The sequence below is a fragment of the Haemaphysalis longicornis genome, unplaced genomic scaffold, assembly GCF_048455015.1.
Source record: "Haemaphysalis longicornis isolate Haplotype H1 unplaced genomic scaffold, Haemaphysalis longicornis Haplotype H1 scaffold_14, whole genome shotgun sequence".
In the NCBI taxonomy this organism is placed as follows: Eukaryota; Metazoa; Arthropoda; class Arachnida; order Ixodida; family Ixodidae; genus Haemaphysalis; species Haemaphysalis longicornis.
In genome coordinates, this window is record NW_027526245.1 from 49,391,261 (window position 1) to 49,401,948 (window position 10,688).

At 48.4% G+C, this 10,688-nt stretch overlaps 1 protein-coding gene across 1 annotated transcript; it reads left to right on the forward strand.

Annotated features, from left to right (window-relative positions):
- The first annotated feature begins 389 nt into the window (after positions 1-389).
- On the forward strand, positions 390-4,568 carry LOC144164889 (uncharacterized). Its single transcript, XM_077695131.1, has 3 exons — positions 390-1,063; positions 1,193-1,911; positions 2,317-4,568. The coding sequence occupies exons 1-3, from the start codon at positions 390-392 to the stop codon at positions 4,566-4,568; spliced, it is 3,645 nt and encodes a 1,214-aa protein (XP_077551257.1).
- The last annotated feature ends 6,120 nt before the right edge of the window (positions 4,569-10,688 follow it).

The following is a 10,688-nucleotide window of genomic DNA, read 5'->3' on the forward strand; positions in this document are numbered from 1 at the left end:
TAAACAGCGTTCGTCCCCACCTGCGTGGTCCTTGGCCCATTCATAACAAAAGTGGCGAGCCTGCCAGGATCCCACCCATAACATCTGCAGGGAGAAGTTGACTGCTGTGAAAGCACGTGATTGAAGACTCCACCATGGATGTGGAGAAGCTAATGGCGATCGGGACGCAGCTGGGTCTGTCAGGACTGGAACTTCGCCAGTGGATCGACACCCAGCGGGCAGAGCAGCGTGCGGAGAGGGCAGCTGAAAGAGAGGCACTCCGTGAAGCTGCAGAACGAGAAAGAGAGGGACGGCGAGAAGCTGCCGAGATAGCAAAGGAGGCTGCTGAACGGGAAAAAGAGGGACGGCGAGAAGCTGCCGAGATAGCAAAGGAAGCTTCCGAGAGGGAAATGCGAATCCTGGAGTTGAGGATTCGTCTTCAAGAAGGGTCGCAAAGCACCAACGCAGTTACTGCCGGGAACGAAATCAACCCAAATGCGCCCGTCGTGAATCCGCAGAAGCTCCTGCCCCTGTTTGATGAACGACGCGACGACCTGCACGCGTACTTGCAGCGCTTCGAGCGCGTGGCGACTGGACAGGGGTGGCCACAGGAAAAATGGGCTGTCGGCCTCAGTATGTGCTTGTCAGGGGAAGCGCTGACCGTGATTGGCCGCATGACTGCAGATGAGTCGCTTGAGTACAGCAAGGTCAAGAAAGCGCTGCTGCAGCGGTTCAGATTCACGGCAACAGGGTACCAGGAGAAGTTTCGGAAAGCCCGAGCTGAAGACGGCGAGACGGGAAGGCAGTTTGCGGCGAGGCTCTCGAGCTACTTCGACCATTGGGTGGAAATGGCCAACATTTCCAGAACCTACGAGGGTCTTCGCGATTTGGTAATCTCGGAGCAATTCTACGGTTGTTGCCACCCGAAACTTGTCGTCTTCTTGAAGGAACGTGAGTGCGCCACCCTGGATGCCTTGGCAGATACCACGGACTGTTTCCTGGAGGCGCAAAACCTTGCGAACATAGGAAAGGCTCCCACTGACATGCAAAAAGATGTCAAGGGCACAACCGATACACAAAAAAGGTCGGCGCAGAGGTGTTTCTTATGTAATCGTCCCGGACACCTCACGGTAGACTGTCGAACTGCGATGAGAGAGCGGGAACACTGTTCTAAGTGTGACAGACCAGGGCACACTTCCGACAATTGTCGTAGCGGTTCGGGAAGCAAAGACGACATGGCTGCTTGTGCTCTTAACGCACTTCCAAGGAGGACCCCAGTAGTGAATACCCAGAACCCCCAGCCGTCTGACGCAACTGGTCATGACTGTGAAGACACCGAGGAAAATTCACCGTTCCTGGTCAAGGGGATGCCAGTTGTTCTTGGACGAGTGCTTGGAAAGGTTGCTAGGGTTCTTCGAGACACTGGGAGCAACACTGCCATCGTCCGCCGTGATCTGGTCGACGGCGACTGTTTCACTGGGAAAACAGGCCGTGTTGTCCTTCTAGACGGGTCCATCAAGGAACTACCGGAGGCAAGAATCCAAGTGCACACGCCGTATCTTGTAGGCGAAATTAGTGCCGCCTGCATGGCCTGCCCCCTTTACGACTTGGTTCTGGGCAACATTCCCGGCGTCAGGGAGCCTCACCAACCAGATCTTGACTGGGAGTATGCAGTTGCTGGCGACAGGCAAACACCGTCGAGCAGCCTAAGCCGAGATCTCCCGTCGGACCCTAGTAGCTTAGTTTCTGCTGTTGCGAGTACTCAGGAATCAAGGACATCACCTTTAAAGGTGGCTGCCATTCCCCACGTTGATGTAAACCGTGGCAAGTTAGCTCAAGAACAGAACAACGACCCAACCTTGACTCCCTGCTACCGGAAAATTGGAAAGGAGTTTCGTTCGGGAAAAGGAAATTACTACACCTTCCTCGAAAGTAAGGGCCTTCTGTATCGGAAATACCACCTCGCGACTGGACGAACATTCAAACAATTAGTAGTACCGAAGGCGTTCAGAGATACCATCCTTCCAGTCGCACAGGAGAGTATCATGGCGGGACATCAGGGCATACGGAAAACGAGCGATTGAATTTTAGAAGAATTTTATTGGCCGGATGTACAAGGGGACATCAAACGCTTTGTGGGGTCGTGCGACATCTGCCAGATAACCACCCCCAAAGGGAAGGTTGGCGTAGCTCCCTTAGTCAACGCGCCATTGATCCGGACACCATTTCAGCGCGTCGCTGTTGATCTGATAGGGCCGCTCTCTCCTAAGTCAGACCGAGGCAACCGCTACATATTGACTCTAATTGACTTTGCAACCCGGTATCCCGACGCCGTAGCCCTTCCTGCGATGGACGCCGTACATGTTTCCGAAGCTCTCGTGGAAATTTTTTCAAGAGTTGGAATACCCCAGGAGATGATTACGGACCAAGGGGCCAACTTCACATCGGAGCTCATGAAAGAAGTGGGTCGGCTACTGTCTGTCAAGCTTCTCCACACAAGTCCTTACCATGCTATGGCTAACGGTCTTGTGGAAAAATTTAATGGCACACTTAAATCCATGATTAAGAAAATGTGCCAAGAGAAGCCACGCACATGGGACCGATACCTGGCCCCACTCCTTTTTGCGTACCGTGAGGTGCCACAAGCAAGTCTCGGTTTCTCTCCTTTTGACCTAATTTATGGACGTCACGTTCGTGGCCCATTGACTGTCCTGAAAGAAATCTGGACTAATGAAAACATCGACCGCGAAGTTCGCACTACTTATTCCTACCTCGTCGACCTTCGGGATCGACTAGAACAGACGTGCCGACTAGCCCACGAGGAACTTCAGAAGGCCCACATCAAGCAGAAAAAATATTATGACCGCAAGTGTCGTCGTAGGAAACTCCATCCTGGCGAGAAAGTTCTCATTCTGCTTCCGACTGCACTCAACAAACTGCTGATGCAATGGAAAGGGCCATTCAAAGTCCTCGAGGCAAAGAATGACGTGGACTACTTGATCGACCTGGGTGGGAAGAGCAAGGTGTTCCACGTGAATATGTTGAAGCGCTACGAAGACCGAAAACCTTCGCCGTCAGTCCAGGCATCAGTCGCTATCACAACCAACGATGTTTGCTCGGGTCCTGATGGAACCGAAGGCTGCGGAACAGAAGATTGCCCCTTATCCGTACCAACCCGCCGTACACAGACGGCCACAGACGTCAAGCTCGCTGCTGCCCTCGATGATACCCAGCTCACTGAAGCTCGAAGTCTGCTCCAGCAGTACGAGACAATCTTTTCGGATTTGCCAGGTAAAACTAACCTTGTCACCTGTGCATTGAGTTTAACATCGGAAAAACCGGTGCACATTCCACAATTTCCCGTACCTCTCGCCTTACTTGAGGCAATCGAAAGTGAAGTCCAGGAAATGCTGCGAATGGGTATCATAGAGAAGTCACAGTCCCCATACCACGCACCCATTGTGGTTGTCCGGAAACCTGACGGCACCATCCGACTGTGCATTGACTTTAGGGAGTTGAACAAGATTCTTCTCCCCGATTCGGAACCTATTCCTCGCATTGACGTTGTCCTTGCGCGTGTAGGTTCGAAGAAGTTCTTTTCAAAGTTTGACCTTACAAAAGGATATTGGCAAGTGCCAATGGACCGTGACAGCCGTGAGAAGACTGCGTTTTCCTGTACGTCGGGTCTCTACCACTTCCGATATATGCCCTTCGGAATTAAGACGGCCCCAGCTGTTTTTGCCCGTCTCATGCGAGTTGTTCTGGGTGACTTACCGAATGTATACCACTACTTCGACGGCGTGGTAATTGCCACCGATACGTGGGCAGAACACCTCGATGCCCTCGGACAAGTTTTTGAGAGAATCCGGGAAGCCAACTTGACCATTAAACCCAGCAAGTGTGAAATAGGCGAGCACAGCATAACGTTTTTGGGTCATCGGATTGGTGGCTTCCAAGTTAAACCAATGCTTCAGACCTTGGAGAAGATCCTTGGTTCAAAGAGACCAGAAACCAAGAGAGCTCTGCAGTCCTTCCTGGGGTTGGCTAATTACTACCGGAAGTTCATACCGAATTACGCCGCGATTTCCAAACCTCTTACCGACCTGACAAAGAAGGGACAGCGCAACAGAATCGCCTGGGGGACAGCACAAGAAGACGCGTTTAACGCCCTAAAGAGCTGTCTTGCCTCCGCTCCAATACTGCGTGCACCGGATCTCACCAAACCGTTTGTACTACGCACTGATGCCTCAAACACGAGTCTTGGGGCAGTGCTTTTGCAAAGCGTTGGTGACGTCCTGCACCCGGTGGCGTACGCCAGTCGAAACCTGTTGCCACGAGAGACGCGGTATTCGACCATTGAGCGTGAGTGTCTCGCCCTGTATTGGGCCGTCCAGAAATTCCACATCTACTTGTATGGCAAGCCGTTTATAATTGAATCGGACCACCAGCCATTGCAATACCTCCAGACGGCAAAACACGTCAACAACCGAGTTCTGCGCTGGAGCCTGGCGTTGCAAGAATACAGCTTCACCGTCCACTACATCAAGGGAGCCGACAACGTGGGCGCAGACTACATGAGTAGAATTTGATCGCTCTTCCATCCTCTCCGACTGCGTCAATTGATTCTTTTACTTCAAACTGCATTATATGTGTGACGACCTAGAACTACATCCAGTTACTTTACACTCCCGTTAGGAAGAATAGTTGTCTGGTCCCCTACCAACTTTCTTGAGGTGGGGGTGGTGTGATGAATGGCCACGCGAGCGGTTGACCGCGCCATTGAACCAGCATGATATGCAGCAACGACGACGAGGAGGAGCAGCCGCGCGGTGTCGAGATCGCGAGGGCTCGAACGACGACGGCTCTAAGGCGAGCGGCGGAACAGGGCGCGGTTCGTGGGAAACAACCCCGTGGGACGCCTGGTCCACGGGCCACCTGGAACAAGACCGTTGTCACCCGTTGTCAAGGCTCGACAGCGCGTCTGCTCACGCACCGTCATCGTAGTATTGGTGCACCGATTGCTGACACTCCGTTCCGGCTGTCGGGCGCTGCCGTTCCTGCTGTTGAGCCGCCAGAAACGCATCACGACGGAATGTGAGCTTAATCGCACCGGGCATTGTCCTCAGACCTCCCGAACTGCCAGAGTGTATTGTGTACCGACAGACTGTGTTATAATTTCCCCATCGCATCTTATGCTCCCGTCGTTTGCTTGTTCTTCATCTCGTGAAATATAGCGTCAACGTGTTAAACAGCGTTCGTCCCCACCTGCGAGGTCCTTGGCCCATTCATAACAGTCATGTCTTTTACATCTGTGCGATAGAATCTGCGGTATATTTCTTTTTCGTAAATTCTTACCTAAACGTACCTGCGTGTTAAAATCGGGGGCGTGTTAGAATCGTGCGATTACGGTTGTACAAAAATACGGCCCAATCGATTCGCAAGAGCCCCGTCGACCACCGACAAAGATGCAATGTTAGATGGCCGGTCGCCATTTTGGAGCTGAAAATTCAACGAGGTGTAACTCGCAGCTGCAAATGATAAGGAAGCTTCTTGTTGCCACTTGTTCTAGTCATCCAGGCATAACAGAAACTCTGCGGGCGTGCGAGAATGCCAAATATTCACATAACATAAAATAGCCGCATACCACGTGTGGGGCCATAATGTTTGCTTACGATAGTCACTGACTGTGTTCGTTATCTTCTCAGCAACCTGCTCGTTGGAAATCTTTGGCCCATGGGGAAGTATTATGCGGTCCCCACCACGCCGTCAAGCCCTCCGCGTCCTTACCCGCCCCCGCCCCCCCCCATCGCCTCCTATCTGAAGGCCGACACTCCAGTATTGACCTCAAAGGGTTAGACGGGAGACAAGAACAGAGGATTGATTGCTTCCAGTTAGCATTGTTCCCCATCTTCACACTTAGGCAGATTACTGTCAAGTATTGTCAAATATTGTTAACAATTTGCTGATTTATTTTTTCTTTGCCTGCAAAGACTCCTGTCCCTACCCACCGATTTTCCGTCAGGCCTTCCGCCATTTCGTCTTCGTACAACTCGGCCATCCACCTTAAAAGGGTACAGAACGTTGTTTCTGTTAAGTGCGAACTGAGAATAGATGAAGCAAGAGCGTAAATAACAAAGAGCTAACAAGGAATTACAAAGGCCTTTATTAAAGAATTTTGCACTACTAAGCTAGAACTAACAGTATCGACTGTAGTGAGGGCTCACCGGATAGGCCGCTTTTCCCCTGACAAACCGCGGCCTATTATAGCTAAACTTTACAACGAAAAAGAAGTCGATACAGTGATGAGCCGTGGTTTCAAATTAAAAAACACTACACTGAGTATTTCTCGCGACTACTCTCAGGCTGATCGCGATAAACGCCGAAAACTGCTGCATTTTTCCAAGTCTATTAAGAAAGACGGTGATCGTGTCCGTCTATCCTTCGATAAACTACTTATTAACACTGATACGTACACTTGGGACTCAAATGGCGTTTGCGCAGTGCATGTTGCGCAGTAGACCCCTAGCACTCATCAAGGTACAAGCCCTTCGGCAAGCCCAGGACAGTGACATTTTCGTTTACACCCAGCTACTAACCTGCCCTCGCCTTCCAGTGCGCAGAATAGTTCCACAACCATCCCAAGTTTTTTGTTTACTAATATTAGGAGTGTAATGTCAAAAAACGTGGCGCTTTCATCACTGATTGATTCATGTTCGTCATCTGTAATCGCCCTAACTGAAACTTGGCTCAGTGATGTTATTCCTGATGATTTGATTCTGGTGTGTAACTCTGAGTTCAACATTTTTTGCTGTGACCGCGCACATCGTAGAGGCGGCGGTGTGCTTCTTGCGGTAAAAAAAGATTTAATCGCTGTATTAATTCCAAACAATTCATTTCTTGAGCGTGTATGGGTGTCATTGAGGTGTGGAATAACTAATGTCATTATTGGTGTTGTTTATCGCCCCCCCGACATGCATGCGTTATTTCGTGAAGTTTTGAGTGACATTTGTACGCGTTTTCCTAATTCAGAGCTCATTGTGTTTGGTGACTTTAATTTTCCGGTCATTAATTGGTCTACGTTATCTGTAATCGCCAGCGATACTGAAGCTCTTGCGTTCCTTGAGTGTTGCCTTGATTTCTCCCTTGTTCAGCCTATCACCGAGCCCACAAGACAATCCGCCACCTCAGCCAACACCCTTGATCTAATCCTGACAAATAATCCCGATCTTTGCTCGGACATCATCAAACTCGACGGGCTTTCAGATCATTGCATCATCACGGGAAATCTAAGTTATTCACCTCATAAGAAAAAAATAACAAGTAAACCGATAAGGTGTTACAACAGAGCTAACTTCGATCGTATCAACCATGAATTATCCATTTTTTCTGAAGGATTTCTGCGTGAATATCTGTCCCGTTCTATCGAAACAAACTGGATTCTTTTCAAAAATACGTTTTCTCAACTCATCGCCAAATATATACCAGTAATTACCATATCATGCACTAACACTGCTCCTTGGTTTAACGATCAACTTCGTCGCCTTAATAACAAAAAGAAACGACTTTACAGGAAAGCAGGCAAGAATAAAGGATCGACTTCATGGCACCTGTACAAAATGTATGACCAACAATATCAAGCGCTTCTTAAAACCACACGCCGTCATTTTTTCACTCACGATTTACCCTGGATGTTAACTAACAGTCCACAAAGGTTCTGGCGCATAATTAACCCCCGATCGCATCTCGTTATTACGCTTTCATCAGTCAATGGTGCCTTAAATCCAGAGGATGGTTGCGCGCAGGTGTTTAACGATAGCTTTTGTTCCGTATTTACCGGTGAAAACATTATCAGTTGTCCTAACGTAAGCAATTGCTGACGCGAACATGCCAGTGATTACGATTAGCGAAGTCGGAATTCAATCTTTACTTAACAAACTAAAAAACTCTTCTGCTCCGTACCACCTCGGTTTTGATAATAAAATACTAAAGAATACTTCTGATGGTATCTATCGCATCTTGTCCGCTCTTTTTTCACAGTCTATTTCATCTGGTGCAATTCCCGAAGTTTGGAGAATAGCAAAAGTAACACCCATTTTTAAATTCGGCAATTCCTTATCACCACTCAACTACAGACCGATATCAATACCAAGCACTATTTGTAAACTTCTCGAACACATCATCCACTCACAGGTGATTAGCTACTTAGAAGAACATAATATCATCTTTAAATACCAACACGGGTTTAGGAAAGAGTATTCGTGTGACACTCAGCTCGCTGGTTTTAATAACGATATTCACTCTTCCATTGACGCTGGGATTCACATCGACTCAATATTTGTAGATTTTTCTAAAGCTTTCGACCGGGTACCTCACCACAGATTGCTAATCAAACTTACACAACTTAATATCCACCCTCTTGTAATTGCATGGGTTAAAGATTTTCTGTCATCTAGGGTTCAATTCACATCTGCTAATAACGTTAATTCTTTTTTCGGTCAAGTACACTCTGGTGTTCCTCAAGGCAGTGTCCTGGGCCCTTTACTTTTTCTAATTTTTATCAATGACTTACCCAATTGCGTTTCTTCAAGGATCAGGCTGTTTGCTGATGACTGTGTTATTTACCGTACAATAACCTGCTCTACTGACCAACTGGCCCTCCAAACTGACCTTGACTCTATATCTACTTGGTGTTCCACTTGGTTAATGTCGTATAATTCTAAAATTAAACTTATGTCATTTACAAACCACGCATCGCGCATTCAAACTTCCTATTCCTTAAATAACACAACTGTTGAGCTAGAAGACACCTACAAGTACCTGGGACTTAACCTGCACTGTGACCTGACATGGAATCATCATATAGACATCATTCTTGCATCCGCCAACCGCTCATTGGGTTTTTTAAAGCACAGACTAAAACATGCTCCATCTAACCTCCGCAAACTTGCATACACAACTCTCATCAGACCTAAAATTGAGTACGCATCTGCCATTTGGGACCCTGACAAAGCATACTTAGTTGTCAAAATTGAATCCCTTCAAAATCGTGCCGTTCGTTTCATCTTTTCAGATTATTCACGTCATACCAGCGTCACGGCTCTAAAACATGGCTCATCTTTACCTATCCTATCAGATCGACGTAAATTGTCACGTTTATCATTGTTTCATAAACTGTACCATCACTCTTCTCTTCATCCTGATTTCTTTTCATCGACACCGACCATCTTTCCCCGACGGGACCATGCCTTAAAAGTGACACGTGTGAAATGCCACACTTCCAAATATTCACAATCCTTCATACCTCGCACAATTGTGGATTGGAATGCCCTACCATCTCACGTTGTAAATTTTACAGATCCGACCAAATTCCAAGAACTTTTACACACTTACTTCGTATGTTAACTTTACTAAAAAGTGCTTTTATAGGTTCTAGAGTTCCTTCAAGATTTTTTGTTTGTTTTCCTTCTTTCTTGCTTTCTTTTTTTCTTTTTTTTCCATCACACCCACTTGTATTTATTTGTTTGCCTATTAACGTGCTGCTAGTATTCTTTTTTTCGTTCTTAATGTATCCTGCCCCCTATGTAATACCCTCCTAGCAAGGGCCTTTAGGGGTATTTTTGAATAATAATAATAATAATAATAATACTCGACCGAACGCCGCATTCTACGGTTCCTGCTTTAAGAATTACAAAACAGTTTTCATTTGGTGACGTTCCCTGCATTTTATGACTTCACCACGATACATAAAAATTTGTGCCCTTACACTCTGTGAAGAAGAATCAGGTGCGGAGCTGGACGCAGTACACGAAATGCACGAGACAAGCCACACTGGTTGGTAATTCGCGATCGAGCAATTCGCATTTACCACATCAAAACTTTGCAGGACTCGAAATTTATTCTAATGAAATAACATGGAGCTGTCTATTTCCCTCCCGCATCGTATACCTCTTAGTGTCTGCGTAACACCAGCCCAACCCGATGGACCACGGAGGGCACCGGAAAGTTCGCGTTGCAATGGGGTCGTGGACGTACACTTTAAACCTCCCGCCAGCATAACAGACATGTCATTAGTGAGGGCATAAGACCGATATCTGTGCGTGCACCCCCCCCTTCCCTCTACCCCCAGCTCGTGCATGAAAACAGGCAAAAAGTTTTGCGCGTGTGCTTAGAAGTGAAAGGCTCCGCCAAACTTTTCGCTCTGAAAGCCCTTCAGTATGAACAAGAAATATTGGCTCACGTTGTGGAGAGGGGGGGAATCGCGGAAGCCCTCGAGCGGCCGGAGAGGAGACGCCGTTGCCCTCGCTCAGCTGCCAGGAACCTCATGGGTCACGCGGAAACCCGGCCGTCCAATGGGACGGCAGAGCGGTGAACATGACGTCATTGGGGAGGTAAAAAGAGACGCGCAGAGATCGCGCGGGGACTCGACGAGGCGACAACCACCGGAACAGGAGCCGGAGGAACTGGCTCGTGTCAGCTATTATCGACCAAGTATGGTGACGATGTTACCTCCGCAGTAAACCAACTCGGCCGGTCAAGCAACGTGGGACCCGTCGACGACGCTGAAGACGGGAGCGCAAAGGTGGTTTGGAGAATAAACCACCCCCGACGATTATCGCCCGTTGTGCTTGCATCTTTCCTGCCTCCCCACACGGGCGCTGTCCACACGGCAGCCGCGTGCGTCAGACCCACGAGTCAGAGCCACGCCACAA

Excerpts from the sequence above, each read along its gene's own strand:
- LOC144164889 (XM_077695131.1), top strand. The coding sequence starts at position 390 with ATGCGAATCCTGGAGTTGAGGATTCGTCTTCAAGAAGGGTCGCAAAGC. Across the intron at positions 1,064-1,192 it reads ACAACCGATACACAAAAAAG|CGGTTCGGGAAGCAAAGACG; the intron begins GTCGGCGCAGAG and ends CAATTGTCGTAG. Across the intron at positions 1,912-2,316 it reads TTACTACACCTTCCTCGAAA|CCCTTCCTGCGATGGACGCC; the intron begins GTAAGGGCCTTC and ends CCGACGCCGTAG.